This window comes from Notechis scutatus, unplaced genomic scaffold (genome assembly GCF_049901735.1).
Source record: "Notechis scutatus isolate UNSWTSFEM ecotype Mainland unplaced genomic scaffold, rNotScu1.2 NSCUSCF32, whole genome shotgun sequence".
NCBI classification, from domain to species: domain Eukaryota; kingdom Metazoa; phylum Chordata; class Lepidosauria; order Squamata; family Elapidae; genus Notechis; species Notechis scutatus.
Window position 1 is genome coordinate 118,197 of NW_028263155.1, and position 24,192 is coordinate 142,388.

The 24,192-nt window shown below is 48.2% G+C and overlaps 1 protein-coding gene and 1 long non-coding RNA gene across 3 annotated transcripts in view; one reads left to right on the forward strand and one right to left on the reverse strand.

Annotated features, from left to right (window-relative positions):
- Positions 1 to 24,192, forward strand: part of LOC113432571 (arf-GAP with GTPase, ANK repeat and PH domain-containing protein 3-like) — a 36,429-nt gene that overhangs the window by 3,385 nt on the left and 8,852 nt on the right. Inside the window, exon 1 of one of the 2 annotated variants that reach the window (XM_087948909.1) lies at positions 20,053 to 20,884. The exons of the other annotated variant lie outside the window; for it this stretch is intronic. Coding sequence (XP_087805035.1) covers positions 20,104 to 20,884 — 781 coding nt within the window. The 5' untranslated portion in view covers positions 20,053 to 20,103. Of the gene's footprint in view, positions 1 to 20,052; positions 20,885 to 24,192 lie in introns of those variants that run through there. 2 annotated transcript variants of the gene reach the window in all.
- Positions 19,084 to 19,784, reverse strand: LOC148128505 (uncharacterized). Its single transcript, XR_015746354.1, has 3 exons — positions 19,714 to 19,784; positions 19,229 to 19,378; positions 19,084 to 19,158 (listed from the first exon to the last, which is right to left on the reverse strand). It is a non-coding gene; the product is annotated as an uncharacterized LOC148128505 (long non-coding RNA).

Here is a 24,192-nt window from a genome sequence, read left to right on the forward strand (position 1 = left end):
TCTTTCTCTCTTTCTTTCTCTCTTTCCTTCCTCTTCCACTAATCAGACCCCTCTCGCTCTCCTTTTCCCTTTCTCTTTCTCTCTTTCTTTCTCTCTCCTTCCTCTTCCACTAATCAGACCCCTCTCTCTCTCCTTTTCCCTTTCTTTCTTTCTCTCTTTCTCTCTCTTTCCTTCCTCTTCCACTAATCAGACCCCTCTCTCTCCTTTTCCCTTTCTTTCTCTTTCTCTCTTTCTTTCTCTCTTTCCTTCTTCTTCCACTAATCAGACCCCTCTCTCCTTTTCCCTTTCTTTCTCTTTCTCTCTTTCTCTCTTTCCTTCCTCTTCCACTAATCAGACCCCCTCTCTCCTTTTCCCTTTCTTTCTCTTTCTCTTTCTCTCTTTCCTTCTTCTTCCACCTAATCAGACCCCTCTCTCTCTCCTTTTCCCTTTCTTTCTCTTTCTCTCTTTCCTTCCTCTTCCACTAATCAGACCCCTCTCTCTCCTTTTCCCTTTCTCTTTCTTTCTCTCTCCTTCCTCTTCCAGTAATCAGACCCCTTTCTCCTTTTCCCTTTCTTTCTTTCTCTTTCCTTCCCCTCTTTCTCTTTCTCTCTTTCCTTCCTCTTCCACTAATCAGACACCTCCATCTCTCCTTTTCCCTTTCTTTCTTTCTCTCTTGCTTTCTCTCTCCTTCCTCTTCCACTAATCAGACCCCTTTCTCCTTTTCCCTTTCTCTTTCTCTTTCCTTCCTCTTCCACTAATCAGACCCCTCTCTCTCTCCTTTTCCCTTTCTTTCTCTTTCTCTTTCCTTCCTCTTCCAGTAATCAGACCCCTTTCTCCTTTTCCCTTTCTTTCTCTTTCTCTTTCCTTCCCCTCTTTCTTTCTCTCTTTCCTTCCTCTTCCACTAATCAGACCCCCTCTCTCTCCTTTTCCCTTTCTTTTCTTTCTCTTTCTTTCTCTCTCCTTCCTCTTCCACTAATCAGACCCCTCTCTCTCCTTTTCCCTTTCTTTCTTTCTCTCTTTCTTTCTCTCTTTCCTTCCTCTTCCACTAATCAGACCCCTCTCTCTCCTTTTCCCTTTCTTTCTTTCTTTCTTTTCTCTTTCCTTCCTCTTCCACTAATCAGACCCCTCTCTCTCTCCTTTTCCCTTTCTTTCTTTCTCTCTTTCCTTCCTCTTCCACTAATCAGACCCCTCTCTCTCTCCCTTTTCCCTTTCTTTCTTTCTCTCTTTCTTTCTCTCTTTCCTTCCTCTTCCACTAATCAGACCCCTCTCGCTCTCCTTTTCCCTTTCTCTTTCTCTCTTCTCTTTCTCTCTCCTTCCTCTTCCACTAATCAGACCCTCTCTCTCTCTCCTTTTCCCTTTCTTTCTTTCTCTCTTTCTCTCTCTTTCCTTCCTCTTCCACTAATCAGACCCCTCTCTCTCCTTTTCCCTTTCTTTCTCTTTCTCTCTTTCTTTCTCTCTTTCCTTCTTCTTCCACTAATCAGACCCCTCTCTCCCTTTTCCCTTTCTTTCTCTTTCTCTCTTTCTCTCTTTCCTTCCTCTTCCACTAATCAGACCCCCCTCTCTCCTTTTCCCTTTCTTTCTCTTTCTCTTTCTCTCTTTCCTTCTTCTTCCACTAATCAGACCCTCTCTCTCTCCTTTTCCCTTTCTTTCTCTTTCTCTCTTTCCTTCCTCTTCCACTAATCAGACCCCTCTCTCTCCTTTTCCCTTTCTCTTTCTTTCTCTCTCCTTCCTCTTCCAGTAATCAGACCCCTTTCTCCTTTTCCCTTTCTTTCTTTCTCTTTCCTTCCCCTCTTTCTCTTTCTCTCTTTCCTTCCTCTTCCACTAATCAGACACCTCCATCTCTCCTTTTCCCTTTCTTTCTTTCTCTCTTGCTTTCTCTCTCCTTCCTCTTCCACTAATCAGACCCCTTTCTCCTTTTCCCTTTCTCTTTCTCTTTCCTTCCTCTTCCCACTAATCAGACCCCCTCTCTCTCTCCCTTTCCCTTTCTTTCTCTTTCTCTTTCCTTCCTCTTCCAGTAATCAGACCCCTTTCTCCTTTTCCCTTTCTTTCTCTCTTTCCTTCCCCTCTTTCTTTCTCTCTTTCCTTCCTCTTCCACTAATCAGACCCCTCTCTCTCCTTTTCCCTTTCTTTCTTTCTCTTTCTTTCTCTCCTTCCTCTTCCACTAATCAGACCCCTTTCTCCTTTTCCCTTTTCTTTCTCTTTCTCTTTCCTTCCCCTCTTTCTTTCTCTCTTTCCTTCCTCTTCCACTAATCAGACCCCTCTCTCTCCCTTTTCCCTTTTTCTCTTTCTCTTTCTTTCTCTCTCCTTCCTCTTCCACTAATCAGACCCCTTTCTCCTTTTCCCTTTTCTCTCTTTCCTTCCCCTCTTTCTCTTCTCTCTTTCCTTCCTCTTCCCACTAATCAGACCTCTCTCCTTTTCCCTTTCTTTCTCTTTCTCTTTCTTTCTCTCTCCTTCCTCTTCCACTAATCAGACCCCTCTTTCTCCTTTTCCTTTTCTCTTTCTTTCCTTCCCCTTTCTCTTTCTCTCTTTCCTTCCTCTTCCACTAATCAGACCCCTCTCTCCTTTTCCCTTTCTTTCTCTCTTTTTCTTTCCTTCCTCTTCCACTAATCAGACCCCTCTTTCTCCTTTTCCATTTTCTCTTTCTCTTTCTTTCTCTCTCCTTCCTCTTCCACTAATCAGACCCCTCTTTCTCCTTTTCCTTTTCTCTTTCTCTCTTTCCTTCCTCTTCCACTAATCAGACCCCTCTCTCTCTCCTTTTCCCTTTCTTTCTCTTTCTCTCTTTCCTCTTCCACTAATCAGACCCCTCTCTCCCCTTTTCCCTTTCTTTCTCTTTCTCTCTTTTTCTCTCTTTCCTTCCTCTTCCACTAATCAGACCCCTCCCTCTCCTTTTCCCTTTCTCTTTCTCTCTTTCTTTCTCTCTCCTTCCTCTTCCACTAATCAGACCCCTCTTTCTCCTTTTCCCTTTTCTTTCTCTTTTTCCTTCCTCTTCCACTAATCAGACCCCTCTCCTTTTCCCTTTCTTTCTCTTTCTCTTTCCTTCCCCTCTTTCTCTTTCTCTCTTTCCTTCCTCTTCCACTAATCAGACACCTCCCTCTCCTTTTCCCTTTCTTTCTCTTCCTCTCTTTCTTTCTCTCTCCTTCCTCTTCCACTAGACCCCTCTCTCTCTCCTTTTCCCTTTCTTTCTCTTTCTCTCTTTCTTTCTTTCCTTCCTCTTCCAGTAATCAGACCCCTTTCTCCTTTTCCCTTTTCTCTTTCTCTCTCTCCTTCCTCTTCCACTAATCAGACCCCTCTCTCTCTCCTTTTCCCTTTCTTTCTCTTTCTCTCTTTCTTTCTTTCCTTCCTCTTCCAGTAATCAGACCCCTTTCTCCTTTTCCCTTTTCTCTTTCTCTCTCTCCTTCCTCTTCCACTAATCAGACCCCTCTCTCTCTCCTTTTCCCTTTCTTTCTCTTTCTCTCTCTCCTTCCTCTTCCACTAATCAGACCCCTTTCTCCTTTTCCTTTTCTCTTTCTCTCTCTCCTTCCTCTTCCACTAGACCCCTCTCTCTCTCCTTTTCCCTTTCTTTCTCTTTCTCTCTCTCTCACTCACTCTCTCTTTCCTTCCTTCCTCCAGGCCCGAAGAGCCATTGAGGCCAGTGGCGTGAGGGGCAGCAGGCTGGCGGGGAGGGAAGAGGCCTCTGTAATGGCCTGGCCGGGCATCTTTCCAGCCTCTGGGCTCAGAGAACCTCCCCAAATAATAATAATAATAATAATAATAATAATAATAATAATAATAATAATAATAAAAGCAAACCAGCCATTGGCGGGGGGTTCTTTTTAATCCTGCCAACCCTGACACACAAAAATAACCGAACACAGAAGCCTGAGGATGGCAGATGAGATTCTGCCGAAGCGTCGCTACAACTTTAAAAGCACAACTACAATGGCGTGGGAAAATACCGAACAAAGCTGAATGCCATACATATATATACACACACACACACACACACACACACACACATATACACATAAATTTTATTGAATTTTACAATTTGAAAAACAAATCGTATTTACAATTTTAATAGTAAGTTGTGGCATCGACGTTTCCATATTAATTTACATATATATATATATATATATATATATATATATATATATATATATATATATATATATATACACACACACACACACACACACACACACACATACACATAAATTTTATTAGAATTTTACAATTTGAAAAACAAATCGTATTTCCAATTTTCATAGTAAGTTGTGGCATCGATGTTTCCATATTAATTTACATATATATATACACACACAAACACACACACACATATATATATACATACACATATACACATAAATAATATTAAATTTTACAATTTGAAAAACAAATCGTATTTACAATTTTCATAGTAAGTTGTGCCATCGACATTTCCATATTAATTTACATACATACATACATATATGCAAACACACACACATATATATATATACACACACATACACATATACACATAAATCTTATTGAATTTTACAATTTGAAAAACAAATTGTATTTACAATTTTCATAGTAAGTTGTGGCATCGACATTTCCATATTCATTGATATACATGCATACATACATATTTGTTACACACACAAACATATATATATACACATAAATTTTATTGAATTTTACAATTTGAAAAACAAATCGTATTTACAATTTTCATAGTAAGTTGTGGCATCGACATTTCCATATTCATTGATATACATACATACATACATACATACATACATACATATTTGTTACACACACAAACATATATATATATACACATAAATTTTATTGAATTTTACAATTTGAAAAACAAATCGTATTTACAATTTTCATAGTAAGTTGTGGCATCGACTTTTCCATATTCATTTACATGTATGTATGTGTGTATGTATGTGTGTGTGTGTGTGTGTATTATATATATATATATATATATATATATATATACTCATATATATACTCTATATTACTCATATATATACTTTATAATACTCATATATATAATACTTTATATTATATATAAAGTATATATATAATACTCATATATATTATATATATATATATATAATACTCTGTAAAAGTCTGACCACAGAGATTATAATACAGAAGCCTGATGATGGCAGATGAGATTCGCTGAAGCGTTGCTACAACTTTAAAAGAACTACAATGACGTGGGAAAATACCGAACCAAGCCGAACACCATACATGTAAGTACCCATGAAACTTAAGAAAACATATATATATATATATATATATATATATATATATATATAGTATTCAGCTTTGTTCGGATATTTTCCCACGTCATTATAGTTGTGCTTTTAAATTTGTAGCAACGTCTTGGCAGAATCTCATCTGCCATCATCAGGCTTCTGTATTGTGTTTATATATATATATATGTGTGTGTGTGTATGTGTATGTCTATACACACACACACACATATATATACACACCTATATACATCATTTACATTTAGCATTGTCTTTTATTCCTCTTATCTAACCAAACATACCATTTTTCCCAGACCATCTAATATTCTTTTTTTCCTTCCATCTCTTTGCAAGTCCATTGTAAGTTTATTCATTTCCGCACAAGTTCATGTTGGTTTATTGACCTCCAAGGTTTCTAGGCATCCTCACTTCCGTAAGCTTTCTCTCCCTCTCTCTCTCTCTCTCTCTCTCTCTCTCTCTTTTAATATTATTTTTATAAAACAATTTTCCTCCTTTTATAACACCCTTTTCATTCTTGGCAACTTTTCGGTATCGGTATACATGTGCTTTCCATCCATTTTAATTATATATACATATACCTATGTACCAGAAAAGGGATACTATACGGTCTGGGAAAAATGGTATGCTTGGTTAGGTAACAGGAATATACATATATACATGTATGGATGGATGGATGGATTTATATGTTTGGTATTTCGTTTTTTTCAGGTATTTTCCCACAGCTTAATAGAAAATACCATTCATATAAATACCTGCAAAAACATAACTATATATATATATACATACATACATATACATATACATATACGTATACTACATACATACATATACATATACTACATACATACATATACATTTACATATACAGATACAGATATAGATATTACAGTGGAACAATATATATAAAGGAATCTATCTATATATTCCTTTATATATATTGTTCCACTTGTAATATCTTTATGCCTACTATTGAACCAATTATAATATATAACTGTAATATCTATATCTATCTATCTATCTATCTATATCTATCTATATCTATATCTAGATAGATAGATAGATAGATAGATAGATAGATAGATAGATATTACAGTGGAACAATATATATAAAGGAATCTACCTATATATTCCTTTATATATATTGTTCCACTTGTAATATCTTTATGCCTACTATCGAACCAATTACACCATGCATTCCAAATGAAATAATATGCGGTTTCTCCTCTATCCTTTACTAGCTAGATACACCAGGTAGTTTCGCTCCGAAACTATGCGGTGGGGCTTAGTTTTTTGGCGAGGAAAATAAGGGGGGGGGGAATTGTGCTTCTGCCTCCCAGCATCCATTGGTCTTCATCTGGCTAGCATCCTGTCAGGGTGTGAAGAGAGTGGAGGGCTGTTTGGAAACTGAAAGCGTTATTTGCTGTGGGAACAAGGAGGAGAGAGCAAAAAAGCTGTCCTAAAGCTGCTTGGTGCCTATCCCATCTGGGTAGACTCCAATCATACTTTCGTCCGACGGTGTAACACCATTTTTTTTCCCCCTAGTTTTGCACCAAGACAATTCTAGCTATTAAATGTAGCATTAGATATTGTTGGTTTTTTTTGGTCTTATTTCCCTGCTATTCTGCCTAATCTGGTTTTTCTTTTTTAACATGCTTGTTTGTTATATTGTTATTTAGTTCTTTTCTCAATCCACTTCCTCATCCGTATTAAGTGTCCTTTCCTTTATTGTCCTTGCACCTCGTACCCCCAAATTAAAATGCCATCTTCAGGGCACATTGGGACTACGAAAATCAACCACAAACGCACCTCCTTCGCGTTCTATACGTTGATTTTTTTTAAAAAAAAAAAAAAACCCGATACGGCATGAATATCGCACGATATAGTAGGATTAAAAGAGAGTTACTTGCTACGGGGGCGCATCCACCACATAGGATGGCGTGTTCCTTGATTCCTCCCTTCTGGGGGGTCTTACCGAGCGAGGTGCAATGCGATATGTCCCCGCCACGAGGGCGAGTGACTTTAAAATAAGGTTTGTAAGAGAGGACCCCCCACCCCAGACCTGGGAGGGGAGGGGGTCTTCCATTGGACGCCTATGCCCCAAAAGGTGCCCGCCTGCCGGTTGGCACCCAAGGCTGTTGGAGTTTGGGTCCTGGTTTGCCCGCCGTGGTTTCTTTGGTCTCCCCAAGCGCCGGCGTTTCCCGTTTTTGTTCTCGTTCCGGTGTCTCTCAGCTGCGGGCATCCCGCAATGGGGGGAGTTGGCATCCGGTTTGGGGCGGTGAAAGAGACGGTTGCCCGAAGGAACCCCTTGGGGTGGGTGGGATCTTCTGGGCTGTTTGGGGGGGGCCAGCTTGAAGGGCGGGTTCGGAGGGTGAAGAACGATCCGGAGCAGCGGAACAAAACTCCCAGGGTTTTCTCCGCCGTGACGAGAATTTGACTCCCAGAATTCCCTTGTTTTGTTTGGCTTCGGTCGAGGTCCAGGCCGATGAAACCCCGGTTGAGCTTCTCGGAGGTCTTTGCGTCTCCTTCCTCGGGACGGCGGGGGTGGGTGGGTGGGTGTGTTCCTTAAATTTTGCCAGGTGGAAGGGGAGGAGGCAGAGGGAGGCCACGCAGCCGCGTCTCTTCCCGGTTGTGGGTTAGGGTTAGGGGCTGTCCGCGAGGAGGGGGCTTTCAGAATCCCTCCGGAGGAAGGGGGCAGGGGCTATCAACCCTCCCTTGAGGCAGAGGGGGTCAGTGCAGGGAAAGGAATGGGTCAAAAATGGCGTGGGTAGGGTCTTCGGCTTGGGCGGCGGTGGCGGGGTTGGACTAGATGACCTTTAAGGTTCCTTCCAGCTCCGAGATTCTGTAAGGGTCTCTCCTGCTTGGATGGGGGAGGGGGGGTTGGACTAGATGACCTTTAAGGTTCCTTCCAGCTCCGAGTTTCTGTAAGGGTCTCTCCTGCTTGGATGGGAGGGGGGGCTGGACTAGATGACCTCCGCGATCCCTTCCGACTCTGTGGTTCTGTTCTTTGGACCCCTAGCGAGCAGCACCGGAAGCTGTTATTTCGGGGCGGGGAGCACTGGTGACTTTCCCGGTCCTACCTGGGAGGGGTTGGGAGGTTTCAGCGGGTGCAAAGAGCCAGCGTGGCCCGATTGGGCCATCCTCGGAAGTTGGCATCGAGGGCGCAGGTGCGGCTCGGGAGCAAAAGGTTTGTCCGCAGTCCTCCCCCTCCCAATTTTGGGTTCTGGGCCACCTGCAGGAAAAGAGGGAGTGGCCTTTTTCCTCACCACCCCCAATCCAATCTTGTCCTCCTAGCCGGATCCTTCAATTTAAGACATTTTGGTTCCCGTCCTGGGAACCGTCTCGTCTCGGTCAGGGTTGAACGGCGGGCGCTCCTGTCGAGAAGCCCAATCGGACCGAGACTCCCTCCACCCTTGGGTGGGCTTTGGTTCCTCTCGGGCACCACCATGGCCCACCCCCCATCCCTAACCCCGGAGGCTTCGCCGTGGGCTGCCACCACCACAGCAAGATCTCAAGCTAGTATCCTCCTTCCAAACCTTCTCCATCCCCACCGGGAGACCTCGCTTCGTTCGCCCGCTCGTCTCTTCCATTCGTCTGCGGGGGGTGATGTCCCCGTCGTGTGTGTGTGTGGCGTTCTCGCGGACGGGGAATCGCGGAGGGCTTTATGGGGGGTGTCGGACGATCCCGGTGGATTGGACTGCTCCGGAGCAGCCCTTGAATTTGGGACGGCCGGGGTGGGGGGAAGGACACACAGGGAAGGGCTCCGCCATCTCGGAGCCTCGGCTGGTTCCCGTCTCGATGTCCTGGTGGGAAGCAGCGGCTCGTCTGGATTTCCCCCCTCCGATCGAGGCGGACGGCGGACGGCACTCCGGTTCTGGCGTCCATCGTGGGGGCTTTGGGGAGGGAGTGGGGGTGTCTCGGTGTGATCCGTGGGGGGAGGATTATTTGGGGAAGGAGCCCACCCACCCACGAGTGGCAAGATGGAGAATGCGGACAAGATGGCAACGGAGGCCAGCGAGGAGCAGTCTTTTCCCACGGAGAAGGACGGGTGATGGTATTTGGGAAAGGACCTCAGAGGTCGTCTAGTCCAACCCCCTCCTCAAGGAGCAATATCATAGAGTGACAGAGTCGGAAGGGACCCCGGAGGTCGTCCAGTCCAACCCCCTCCTCAAGGAGCAATATCATAGAGTGACAGGGTCGGAAGGGACCCTGGAGGTCGTCCAGTCCAACCCCCTCCTCGAGGAGCAATATCATAGAGTGATAGAGTCGGAAGGGACCTCAGAGGTTATCTAGTCCAACCCCCTGCTCAAACAGGAGAGCCTCCCAGAATCATGTAATAACAGAGTCAGAAGGGACCTCGGAGGTCATCCAGCCCAACCCCCTTGCTCAAGCAGGAGATCTTTACAGAGTCATAGAATATACAGAGCTGGAAAGGGACCTTGGAGGTCATCTAGTCCAACCCCTCAAGCAGCAGTATCATAGAGTGACAGAGTCGGAAGGGACCCCGGAGGTCGTCTAGTCCAACGCCCTCCTCAAGGAGCAATATCATAGAGTGAGAGAGTTGGAAGGGACCTCAGAGGTTGTCTAGTCCAACCCCCTCCTCAAGCAGCAATATCATAGAGTGAGAGAGTTGGAAGGGACCTCAGAGGTTGTCTAGGCCAACCCCCTCCTCCAGCAGACAATATCATAGAGTGGTAGCGTCGGAAGGGACCTGAGAAGTCGTCTAGTCCAACCCCCTCCTCAAGGAGCAATATCAGAGAGCCGGAAGGGACCCTGGAGGTCGTCTAGTCCAACCCCCTCCTCCAGCAGACAATATCATAGAGTGACAGAGTCGGAAGGGACCTCGGAGGTTGTCAGCCCAACCCCCTCCTCCAGCAGACAATATCATAGAGTGATAGAGTTGGGAGGGACCTCAGAGGTCATCTAGCCCAACCCCCTGCTCCGCCAGGAGACAACCCCTCCCTCCGAAGCTGCTGGAGTAGCCGATTCCACTTCTGCTTCCACCCCACTCCTCCTCCAGCAACCCCCCTCCCTCTTCTGGGGAGACTGTTCACCGAACTTCCTGCCACACTCCCTCTTTTCCCACTGGGTGTTTTGCCGCCGTCGCTATAGAAACCGTCTCCCGGGTGGGCGGGGGCGGCAGGGAGAAAGGCGAAAAGAAGGCGAAGGCGCCAAGGCCGGGGGTGGGTGGGGTGGGTGGGTGACAGGCCCTCCCCCTCTTCCCCCTGGATATCTAAGCATTCCAAAATGGGGAGAGGGGGGCCGCCCTTTGGAGCCTGATGGGGAAGACGGGGGGGGGGAGTGTCCTATGGTCCTGTGACGGTCTTGGGCTTGAGTAAAGGGTTGGACTAGATGACCTCCGGGGTCCCTTCCGACTCTATCACTCTATGATATTGCTGCTTGAGGGGGTTGGACTAAGTGACCTCCCAGGACCCTTCTAACTATCACTCTATGACATTGCTGCTTGAGCAGGGGGTTGGACTAGATGATCTGCAGGGTCCCTTCCGACTCTATCACTCTATGATATTGCTGCTTGAGGAGGGGGTTGGACCAGATGACTTTCGGGGTCCCTTCTGACTCTCACTCTGTGACATTGCTGCTTAAGCAGGGGTTGGACTAGATGACCTCCAAGGTCCCTCCCGACTCTGCCACTCTATGACATTGCTGCTTGAGCAGGGGTTGGACTAGATGATCTGCAGGGTCCCTTCTGACTCTCTCACTCTATGACATTGCTGCTTAAGCAGGGGTTGGACTAGATGACCACCGAGGTCCCTCCCGACTCTGCTACTCTATGACATTGCTGCTTGGGCAGGGGGTTGGGCTGGATGACCTCCCAGGACCCTTCTAACTATCACTCTATGATATTGCTGCTTGAGGAGGGGGTTGGACCAGATGACTTTCGGGGTCCCTTCTGACTCTCTCACTCTATGATATTGCTGCTTGGGCAGGGGTTAGACTGGATGACCTCCGAGGTCCTCCCGACTCTGCCACTCTATGACATTGCTGCTTGGGCAGGGGTTGGACTGGATGACTTCCGGGGTCCCTTCTGACTCTCTCACTCTGACATTGCTGCTTAAGCAGGGGTTGGACTAGATGACCTCCAAGGTCCCTCCCGACTCTGCCACTCTATGATATTGCTGCTTGGGCAGGGGTTAGACTGGATGACCTCCGAGGTCCCTCCCGACTCTGCCACTCTATGACATTGCTGCTTGGGCAGGGGTTGGACTGGATGACTTCCGGGGTCCCTTCTGACTCTCTCACTCTGACATTGCTGCTTAAGCAGGGGGTTGGACTAGATGACCTCCAAGGTCCCTCCCGACTCTGCCACTCTATGACATTGCTGCTTGGGCAGGGGGTTGGACTGGATGACCTCCGAGGTCCCTCCCGACTCTGCCACTCTATGACATTGCTGCTTGGGCAGGGGGTTGGACTGGATGACTTCCGGGGTCCCTTCTGACTCTCTCACTCTGACATTGCTGCTTAAGCAGGGGGTTGGACTAGATGACCTCCAAAGTCCCTCCCGACTCTGCTACTCTATGACATTGCTGCTTGGGCAGGGGGTTGGACTGGATGACCTCCGAGGTCCCTCCCGACTCTGCCACTCTATGATATTGCTGCTTGGGCAGGGGGTTGGACTGGATGACCTCTGGGGTCCCTCCCGACTCTGTCACTCTATGATATTGCTGCTTGGGCAGGGGTTGGACTGGATGACCTCCGAGGTACCTTCCCGACTCTGTCACTCTATGACATTGCTGCTTAAGCAGGGGTGGGACTAGATGACCTCCGAGGTCCCTCCCGACTCTGCCACTCTATGATATTGCTGCTTAGGCAGGGGTTGGACTGGATGACCTCCGAGGTCCCTCCCGACTCTGCCACTCTATGATATTGCTGCTTGGGCAGGGGTTGGACTGGATGACCTCCGGGGTCCTCCCGACTCTGTCACTCTATGACATTGCTGCTTAAGCAGGGGTGGGACTAGATGACCTCCGAGGTCCCTCCCGACTCTGCCACTCTATGATATTGCTGCTTGAGCAGGGGTTGGACTGGATGACCTCCGAGGTACCTTCCCGACTCTGTCACTCTATGACATTGCTGCTTAAGCAGGGGTGGGACTAGATGACCTCCGAGGTCCCTCCTGACTCTGCCACTCTATGATATTGCTGCTTGGGCAGGGGTTAGACTGGATGACCTCCGAGGTCCCTCTCGACTCTGCCACTCTATGACATTGCTGCTTGGGCAGGGGTTGGACTGGATGACCTCCCAGGACCCTTCTAACTATCACTCATGATATTGCTGCTTGAGCAGGGGTTGGACTGGATGACCTCCGGGGTCCCTCCTGACTCTGTCACCTATGATACTGCTGCTTGAGCAGGGGTTGGACTGGATGACCTCCGGGGTCCCTCCCGACTCTGCCACTCTATGATATTGCTGCTTGGGCAGGGGGTTGGACTGGATGACCTCCGAGGTCCCTCCCGACTCTGCCACTCTATCATATTGCCTGCTTGGGCAGGGGGTTGGACTGGATGACCTCCGAGGTACCTTCCCGACTGTCACTCTATGATATTGCCTGCTTGAGCAGGGGGTTGGACTGGATGACCTCCGGGGTCCCTCCCGACTCTGATTATCTCTTAAGAACCTGTTACCCGCCGGTGGTGCCGACAGGAAGCACTTTGTGGCTTCGGCAGGAAGTTCTTTGGCATTGCGGTGAGGAGGTTCCTGTCTGGGGGCTTCCCCCCCCCCCACCTCCTCCACTGCCCTCCCTTCCTTGCAGCAGGGGACGATGGGACACCTTCCTCACCGTCGGGAGATGGCTTTGGGGGGCGCCCCATTCTCCTGCTAGCTGGACTGAGTTGGAAATGGGACCCCCAGAGGTCTTCCAGCCCAACCCTACCTGCTTGGACCCCCCTAGAGCAGGGCGGACCCACCTCTTGCACCGGTGGACAGTCCGCAAGGTCCGGTGGCAAGGAGTTCCGCCGGCTGAGGGTGCTGGGCGTCAGGGAAATCAGATATAATGACACAGAGTGGGGAAGGGACCCCCAGAGGTCACCTAGTCCAACCCCCTTTCAAGCAGAAGTATCATAGAGTGATAGTCAGAAGGGTCCTCGGAGGTCATCCAGTCCAACCCCCTCCTCAAGCAGCAGTATCATAGAGTGATAGAGTCGGAAGGGACCCTGGAGGTCACCTAGTCCAACCCTCTTTCAAGCAGAAGTATCATAGAGTGATAATCAGAAGGGACCTCAGAGGTCATCCAGTCCAACCCCCTGCTCAAGCAGCAATATCATAGAGTGATAGTCAGAAGGGACCTCGGAGGTCATCTAGTCCAACCCCCTGCACAAGCAAGAATATCATAGAGTGATAGTCAGAAGGGACCCCGGAGGTCATCCAGTCCAACCCCCTCCTCAAGCAGCAATATCATAGAGTGACAGTCGGAAGAGACCCTGGAGGTCATCTAGTCCAACCCTTTACTCAAGGACAAGGCCCTCACAGAACCATATAATGATAGAGTCGGAAGGGACCCCAGAGGCCATCCAGTCTAACCCCCTGCTCAAGCAGCAATATCATAGTGAGAGAGTCAGAAGGGACCCTGGAGATCATCTAGTCCAACCCCCTTCTCAAGCACAAGACTCTCACAGAACCATATAATGACAGAATTGGAAGGGACTCCAGAGGTCATCCAGTCCAACCCCCTGCTCAAGCAGCAATATCAGAGTGATAGTCGGAAGGGACCCAGGAGGTCATCTAGTCCAACCCCCTCCTCAAGCAGCAATATCATAGTGAGAGAGTCAGAAGGGACCCTAGAGATCATCTAGTCCAACCCCCTTCTCAAGCACAAGACTCTCACAGAACCATATAATGACAGAATTGGAAGGGACTCCAGAGGTCATCCAGTCCAATCCCCTCGTCAAGCTGAAGTATCATAGAGTGATAGTCGGAAGGGACCCCGGAGGTCATCCAGTCCAACCCCTGCTCAAGCAGCAATATCAGAGTGATAGTCGGAAGGGACCCGGGAGGTCATCTAGTCCAACCCCTCCTCAAGCAGCAATATCAGAGTGATAGTCAGAAGGGACCCCAGAGGTCATCCAGTCCAACCCCTGCTCAAGCAGCAATATCAGAGTGATAGTCGGAAGGGACCCGGGAGGTCATCTAGTCCAACCCCCTCCTCAAGCAGCAATATCAGAGTGATAGTCAGAAGGGACCTCGGAGGTCATCTAGTCCAACCCCTCCTCAAGCAGCAATATCATAGAGTGAGAGAGTCAGAAGGGACCCCGGAGGTCATCCAGTCCAACCCCTCCTCAAGCAGCAATATCATAGAGTGACAGTCGGAAGAGACCCTGGAGGTCATCTAGTCCAACCCTTTACTCAAGGACAAGGCCCTCACAGAACCATATAATGATAGAGTCGGAAGGGACCCCAGAAGTCATCTAGTCCAACCCCCTCCTCAAGCAGCAATATCATAAGAGTGACAGTCAGAAGGGACCCCGGAGGTCATCCAGTCCAACCCCCTCCTCAAGCAGCAATATCATAAGAGTGACAGAGTCGGAATGGACCCCAGAGGTCATCCAGTCCAACCCCTTGCTCAAGCCGCAATATCATAGAGTGCCAGTGACCTGCTAATCTGACATCGTACATCTCATTCTTCTAACGTTCCCCATCTTCTTCCCATTGTCATTCTTACCCCGCGTTGACACTTTTATGCTGGTCCTCTTTAGTTTCTCTCTTCCCTATTTATTTTCCAGCCCTTGATCAAAATGAATCCCACATCATCTCATCTTCCCGTCGTTCCTTCTTCTCTTGGATTTCTAACGTTTAGCTCTTCAGTTCTGCACAGCGTAGTAGTTTTCCAATCACCTTCTTCTCTTCCCCTCGGAATCTCCTCACTGTTCCAACCTTGTGCAAATCCCATTCTAGCTGCAGTGAATACACGAATGAATATGCTTCAATGATTTAATTTAATTTAACCCAAGTCAATTTCACTTAATTTAATTTAACCCAACTCAAGTCAATTTAATCCAACTCAAGTCAATTTAATTTAACTCAACTCAACTTAATTTAACCCAACTCAACTCAATTTAATTTAGTTTAACTCAACTTAATGTAACCCAACTCAACTCAAGTCAATTTCACTTAATTTAATTTAACCCAACTCAAGTCAATTTAATCCAACTCAAGTCAATTTAATTTAACTCAACTCAATTTAACTCAACTCAAGTCAAGTCATTTAACTTAATGTAATTTAACTCAACTTAATGTAACCCAACTCAACTCAAGTCAATTTAACTTAATTTAACTCAACTCAACTTAATTCAACCCAACTCAATTTAACTCAACTCAATTTAACCCAACTCAACTCAAGTCAATTTAACTTAATGTAATTTAACTGAACTCAACTCAATTTAACTCAACTCAACTTAATTTAATCCAACTCAACTCAATTTAATTTTACTCAACTCAACTTAATTTAACCCAACTCAAGTCAATTTAACTTAAATTTAATTTAACTCAACTCAGCATAATGTAACCCAACTCATGTCAACTTAATTTAATTTAACCCAACTCAAGTCAACTTAATTTAATTTAACCCAACTCAATTTAATGTAATGTACTGGACTAGATGACCTCCCAAGGTCCCTTCCACTATTCTATATTTCTGCCAGGGTCTCCTGCTCCAGCGGGGGTGGGGGTTGGACTAGATGACCTCCCAGGTCCCTTCCAACTCCATTTTAATTCAACTGAATTTAACTTCATGCAACTGAATGAAATTGAATTGGCTTTCACCCAACTTAATTTAATGGAACATTTTTTTAAAAATAGGAATTTTTTTTTAGAAAGGGTTTAACTGTGTTTTAAAAAAAAAAAAAAAAACTTGGGAATCGGCTGCCTGGAGCTGCTGCCCTCTTTCCTCTCTAACCCAGTGCCTCTATGGCTGGTCTCTGCTGCCCTCCGGTGGCCATAGCCCCACTCTGCACTCTGCTGGCATTTCCGGCGAAGGGAGGGGGGAGCTCCTTTGGGGTAGGAAGTCTCTCTCTCCGGGAGGAGGGATCCGTTTGGAGGCTCTCTGGGGATCCCCCCCTCTCTCCTTCTAGAGCGGGGACTTGGATGACTAGATGACCTCTGGGGTCCCTTCTAACTGGGAGATTGTGGGAAGGGTCTCTCGAGTGGGAAGGGGCCCAGCTGGTCATCTAGTCCAACCCCTGCTCAAGCAAGCAATATCATAGAGTGACAGAGTCAGAAGGGACCCTGGAGGTCATCTAGTCCAACCCCTGCTCAAGCAGCAATATCATAGTGACAGAGTCAGAAGGGACCCTGGAGGTCATCTAGTCCAACCCCTCCTCAAGCAAGCAATATCAGAGTGACAGTCAGAAGGGACCCAGGAGGTCATCTAGTCCAACCCCCTCCTCAAGCAGTAATATCATAGAGTGATAGTCAGAAGGGACCCCGGAGGTCATCTAGTCCAACCCCTGCTCAAGCAGCAATATCATAGTGATAGTCAGAAGGGACCCCGGAGGTCATCTAGTCCAACCCCTCCTCAAGCAAGCAATATCATAGAGTGACAGAGTCAGAAGGGACCCAGGAGGTCATCTAGTCCAACCCCTTCCTCAAGCAGTAATATCATAGAGTGATAGTCAGAAGGGACCCCGGAGGTCATCTAGTCCAACCCCTCCTCAAGCAGCAAAACCAGAGTGAGAGAGTCAGAAGGGACCCCGGAGGTCATCTAATCCAACCCTTTACTCAAGCACAAGACCCACACAACCATATAATGACAGAGTCGGAAGGGACCCCAGAAGTCATCTAGTCCAACCCCCTCCCCTCAATCTAACTCCGGATGGTTACAGAGAGGAACTGAGTTGGAAGGGACCCAGGAGGTCATCTAGTCCAACCCCCTCCCGTCAATCTAACTCCGGATGGTTAGAGAGGGAGCGAGTTGGAAGGGACCCAGGAGGCCAGCTAGCCCAACCCCCTGCTCAAATCGGAGACCCTTACAGGATGGGGGAGATGGAAGGGACCAAGGAGGTCATCTAGCCCAACCCCTGCTCAAATCGGAGACCCTTACACGATGGAAGGGACCCTGGGAGGTCATCTAGTCCAACCCCTGCTCAAACAGGAGACCCTTACACAATGGTGGCGATGGAAGGGGACCCTGGGAGGCCATCTACTCCAACCCCCTGTTCAAACAGGAGACCCTGACAGGATGGTGGAGATGGAAGAGACCCTGGGAGGCCATCTAGTCCAACCCCCTGCTCAAATCGTAGACCCTTACAGGATGGGGGAGATGGAAGGGGACCCTGGGAGGCCATCTACCCAACCCCTGCTCATATCGGAGACCCTTACAGGATGGGGGAGATGGAAGGGGACCCTGGAGGCCATCTAGCCCAACCCCTGCTCAAATCGGAGACCCTTACAGGATGGTGGAGATGGAAGGGACCAAGGAGGTCATCTAGCCCAACCCCTGCTCAAATGGAGACCCTTACAAGATGGGGGAGATGGAAGGGGACACTGGGAGGCCATCTACTCCAACCCCCTGCTCAAATCGGAGACCCTTACAAGATGGGGGAGATGGAAGGGGACCCTGGGAGGCCATCTACTCCAACCCCCTGCTCAAATCGGAGACCCTGACAGGATGGTGGAGATGGAAGAGACCCTGGGAGGCCATCTACTCCAACCCCTGCTCATATCGGAGACCCTTACAGGATGGGGAGATGGAAGGGGACACTGGGAGGCCATCTACTCCAACCCCCTGCTCAAATCGGAGACCCTGACAGGATGTGGAGTTGGAAGGGACCCTGGGAGGTCATCTAGTCCAACCCCTCTCCTCAATCTAACTCCGGATCCTTAGAGAGGAAGCGAGTTGGAAGGGATCCAGGAGGTCATCTAGTCCAACCCCTCCCCCAATCTAACTCCGGATCCTTAGAGAGAGGAAGCGAGTTGGAAGGGATCCAGGAGGTCATCTAGTCCAACCCCTGCCCTCAATCTAACTCTGGGTGGTTAGAGAGAGGGAGCGAGTTGGAAGGGACTAAGGAGGCCATCTAGTCCAACCCCCTGCTCAAATAGGGAGACGCTTACAGGATGGTGGAGATGGAAGGGGACCCTGGGATGTCATCTAGTCCAACCCCCTGCTCAAATAGGAGACCCTTACAGGATGATGGAGTTGGAAGGGACCCTGGGAGGTCATCTAGTCCAACCCCTCCCTCAATCTAACTCCGGATCCGTAGAAAAAGGAACCGAGTTGGAAGGGACCCAAGAGGCCATCTAGTCCAACCCCTCCCCTCAATCTAACTCCGGATGGTTAGAGAGAGGGAGCGAGTTGGAAGGGACTAAGGAGGCCATCTAGTCCAACCCCCTGCTCAAATAGGAGACGCTTACAGGATGGTGGAGATGGAAGGGGACCCTGGGATGTCATCTAGTCCAACCCCTGCTCAAATAGGAGACCCTTACAGGATGATGGAGTTGGAAGGGACCCTGGGAGGTCATCTAGTCCAACCCCTTCCCTCAATCTAACTCCGGATCCGTAGAAAAAGGAACCGAGTTGGAAGGGACCCAAGAGGCCATCTAGTCCAACCCCTCCCCTCAATCTAACTCCGGATGGTTAGAGAGAGGGAGCGAGTTGGAAGGGACTAAGGAGGCCATCTAGTCCAACCCCTGCTCAAATAGGAGACCCTTACAGGATGGTGGAGTTGGAAGGGACCCTGGGAGGTCATCTAGTCCAACCCTCCCCTCAATCTAACTCCGGATCCGTAGAGAGAGGAACCGAGTTGGAAGGGACCCAGGAGGTCATCTACTCCAACCCCCTGCTCAAATCGGAGACCCTGACAGGATGGTAGAGATGGAAGGGACCCTGGGAGGTCATCTAGTCCAACCCCTGCTCAAATTGGAGACCCTGACAGGGTGGTGGAGTTGGAAGGGGACCCTGGGAGGTCATCTAGTCCAACCCCTGCTCAAATCAGAGACCCTGACAGGAGGGTGGAGATGGAAGGGGACCCTAGGAGGCCATCTAGTCCAACCCCTCCCCCAATCTAACTCTGGATCCTTAGAGAGAGGGACTGAGTTGGAAGGGACCCAGGAGGCCATCTAGTCCAACCCCTGCTCAAATTGGAGAGCCTTACAGGATGGTGGAGTTGGAAGGGGACCCTGGGAGGTCATCTAGTCCAACCCTCTCCCCCAATCTAACTCCAGATCCTTAGAGAGAGGAAGCGAGTTGGAAGGAACCCCAGAGGTCATCTAGCAGCAATATCATAGAGTGATAGTCAGAAGGGACCCCGGAGGTCATCAGTCCCACCCCTCCTCAAGCAGCAATATCATAGTGAGTCTGAAGGGACCCAGGAGGTCATCTAGTCCAACCCACTCATCAAGCAGCAATATCATAGAGTGATAAGAGTCGGAAGGGAGCCAGGAGGCTATCTAGTCCAACCCCTCCCCTCAATCAAACTCCGGATCCGTAGAGAGAGGAACCGAGTTGGAAGGGACCCAGGAGGTCATCTAGTCCAACCCCTGCTCAAACAGGAGACCCTGACAGGGTGGTGAAGTGGGAAGGGCACCCTGGGAGGTCATCTAGTCCAACCCCCTGCTCAAACAGGAGACCCTAACAGGAGGGTGGAGATGGAAGGGGACCCTGGGAGATCATCTAGTCCAACCCCCCTGCTCAAACAGGAGACCTTTACAGGATGGTGGAGTTGGAAAGGGACCCTAGGAGGTCATCTAGTCCAACCCCTGCTCACATCGGAGACCCTTACAGGATGGTGGAGTTGCAAGGGGACCCTGGGAGGTCATCTAGTCCAACCCCTCCCTCAATCTAACTCTGGATGGGGCAGGAGGATCCGCGCCGGGCTTTCCAGGGCGGCGCCGCGCCGCCGCCGCGCCCGCGGGGCCAAGTCGGGGCATGTCGGCGGGGCGCGGGCGCTGTGGCAGGGCGAGGCCCGGGCAGGCCCGGGCGCGGGGGGCGGGTGGGGGAAGCCTTGGCCTCGCGGGTCCCGTCGGCGGCTCATGGCGGAGGGCTCCCCTCCGTCCCGGGAGCCCCCCGCCGGTCGGGGGCCCCCCCCGCCGGGCCCGGAGCCTCCTCTGCGCCTCCTTGGACCTGCCCGGCGTCCCGACGGCCGTCGAGGCGGCCCTGGAGGCGGCCGAGCGGCAGAAGAGGAGGCCGAGGAGCCTCTGCGTTCCGGGCAACGGGCTCCGCTTGGCTCCTACGCCCGGCTTGGCTTCGCCGGAAGCAAGGCCCGACAGGCCCAGGCCCGGCTGGTTGGAGTTGCTGCTGGGTTGGCGGTCGGCTAGGCGGCCCGACAGGGCGGGAGGAGGCGGAGGAGGAGGAGGAGGACCGGCCGGCGGCGGCGGCGGCGGCGGCTTCTCCGGGGGGCCTCGCTGTGGGGTAGCCGCCCGCGACGGAGGGAAGAAGCTCTTCGACGGGGCGGCGGCCGGCCGTCGCCTCAGCGGCCTCCGCAAAAGCTTCAGCGGCCGGGCCCGCCATTTTCCCGGCGCAGGCGCAGACGCCGCCTTGTTTGCGAGGCCTACCCGGCGCCGGAGCCGGAGCGAGGCCGACGCGGGGCCGAGCGAGGCGGAGGAGCTCGGAGGCGGGTTCTGGAGACAGCTGGGCAGCCGGCTCCGACGCCGGGACCGCTTGGCCGGGAGCCCCGCCGAGCCCGTCCTGACGGCCCGGCGACGGCGCGGTAAGGAGAGACGCTGTGAGGGGAGCGTCTAGACAGCCTCTGGAGAGCCCCTTCTCCCTCCCCTCTTGTGTCCCCCCCCAGCTCCCCTCCTGCACCCCCCACCCCACTCAGGGCAGATAAAGAGTTTTAACCCGAGTTGGAAGGGAGCCTGGAGGTCATCTAGTCCAACCCTCCGCCCCCGAGCGCCGTTGCTGACCCAGATCGGGAGGCCAATCCCTTCTTGAAGGTGGGGGGGGGGGGTCCCCATCTCTGTGCCCTCCACCTCCACCCTCCCCATCCTTTGGATGGTCTCCTCCCCAATTGGCAGAGGGCGTATATGTATATTTATATATCTGATCTATATATATCTAATCTATATGTATCTAATCTATATATCTATATCTATCTATAACTAATCTATATCTATATATCTAATTTATATATCTATATCTAATCTACCTATATCTAATCTATATCAAATATATGTATATCTATATATCTAATCTATATATATCTAATCTATATATATATATCTAATCTTTGTATCTATATCTAATTTATATATATCTAATCTATATATATATCTAATCTATGTATCTATATCTAATCTATCTATATCTAATCTATATCTGATCTATGTCTAATCTATATCTATATGTAATCCATATCTATGTCTAACATATCTAATTTATGTGCATATATCTATAATCTATATATCTAATCTACATATATATCTAATCTATATCTAATCTATGTGTATATATCTATAATCTGTCTCTATATTTAATCTATTTAGATTTATATCTAATCTATCTAATCTATATCTATACCTAATCTATATGTATATATCTATATCTAATCTATATATCTGTATCTCTATCTCTATCTATACCTAATCTATATCTAATCTATAATCTATATTTAATCTATATATCTATCTATATCTAATCTATATCTGCATGTATATGTCTATATCTAATCTGTGTGTATATATCTATAATCTATATCTAATCTATATGTAATTTATGTGCATATATCTATAATCTATATCTATATCTAATCTATATCTAATCTATCTATCTATATATCTAATGTATAATCTATGTGTATATATCTATAATCTACATCTATATCTAATCTATGTTTATTTCTAATCTATCTATATATCTAATCTATATCTATACCTAATCTATATGTATATATCTATGTCTAATCTATACCTAATCTATATTTAATCTATATATCTCATCTATCTCTATATCTAATCCATATCTAATTGTGTATATATCTATAATCTATATCTCTATCTAATCGATATCTAATCTATATATCTAATCTATATCCATATCTATATGGACCTATTATATCTAATCTATATATCTAATATCTATATCTAATCTATATATCTAATCTATATCCATGTATAATCTGTATATTTAATCTATATATCTAATCTATATCTATATCTAATACATATCTATCTTTAATGTATATATCTATATCTATATTTAATCTATATCTATATCTAATCTATCTCCATATCTATATGGATCTATTATGTATAATCTATATGGATCTATTATATCTAATCTATATATCTATATTTAATCTATATATCTAATCTATATCCATGTATAATCTATATATTTAATCTATATCTACATCTAATCTATATATTTAATCTATATTTATATCTATATCTAATCTATATATTTTATCTATATATCTAATCTATATCCATATCTAATCTATATATCTAATGTATATATCTAATCTATAATCTATATATCTAATCTATATCTAATCTATATATCTAATCTATATCCATATTTAATCTATATATCTATAATCTATATATCTAATCTATATCCATATTTAATCTATATCTATAATCTATATATCTAATCTATATCCATATTTAATCTATATCTATATGTAATGTATATATCTAATCTATATCCATATATAATCTATATATCTAATCTATATAACTAATCTATATCCATATTTAATCTATATCTATAATCTATATATCTAATCTATATCCATATCTAATCTATATCCATATATAATCTCTATATCTTATCTATCAAATATGTATCAAAATGGATATGTGTGTATGTGTATGTGTTGGAAAGGACCTTGGAGGTCATCTAGCCCAACCCCCGCCCCCCCAGGTCTCGCTCTGGGTGGGGGGGAAGCAGGACTGTTTGTGTGTGTGTGTGTGTGTGTGTGTGTCGTGTTCGTGCCACAATGCAAGCAGTGTGGGAGGGAGGAAGAGGAGGATGAGAGAGCGGCGGACATTTTCTCCCTCTCATTTCCACCCCCCCTCCCGTCCAGCCTTGGGGGGCAAAGACAAGCGACCCCCCCAGGCTTTGGAAATGGACCGGCCCGGACCGGAAAGGGGTGGGGGTGGGCAGAGCTGGGTCCCAGGGCAGGAGGAAGTCCCACCCCACCCCTATGGATGGACAGAAGAAAGCCCCCACCACCCCCTTTCCTTTCCTGGGTCTGGGCCGGTCCATTTCCAAAGCCTGGGGGGCACCCTGAATGCCAGGCGAAGGGAGGGAGGGGCTGGGCGATTGCAGGAGAGGAAGGACAGGAGGGAGGGGGGAGGAGCGCTGGATGTCGAGGGGCTTTGGGGGGGCAGCCCGGGGAAGGGAGGGAGGGGCTCTCCTTCCTCCCCCCCTCCCCACCGCTGCTCCTCCCCTCAACCTGGGATGCTCTGGCCCCCCTCTCTCTTGTTTTGGAAGGGAGGGGGGCCGCCTGCCAGGAGGAGACCTGGAGAACCAGTTTGGGTGTTGGCTCAGCTGGCAGCTGCTCTGCGGGGGCAGACAAGGGAGGGGAGGGGGAGGGAGTGGCCTTAGGGAGGGACACACACACCCCCAGACACACACACACACACACACACCCAACCTCCCCTCTCCAGGAGCCTCATCCCTTCAGGAAGCGATTGGAATCGCCCTGGGGCGGGGTTGGGCTGGATGACCTCCATGGTCCCTTCCCCGCTGGGGGGAAGGCTTGTAGGATTCTGTAACCCAGGCCCACTTGCTTCCACCCTCTAGGGACGGCTTCCTTGGAGGGTAGGAGGGGTGGGGTGGGGTGGGGTTCTTCCTGACCCCTGGGAAAGAGGGGAAGGTAGGAGGGTGGTCTAGAGGACCTTCGTGGGGCCCCTTCTTGAATGGGGCAGAGACGGGGAGGGGGGGAAATTCAGAAGGCTTCCTCCCCATAAGGGTTTCTGGTGGGGTGTGGGGTGATGTCTGGGATGGATGGAGCTAGCCCCCGAGGGTGGTCTAGATGACCTTCGTGGGGCCCCTTCTTGAATGGGGCAG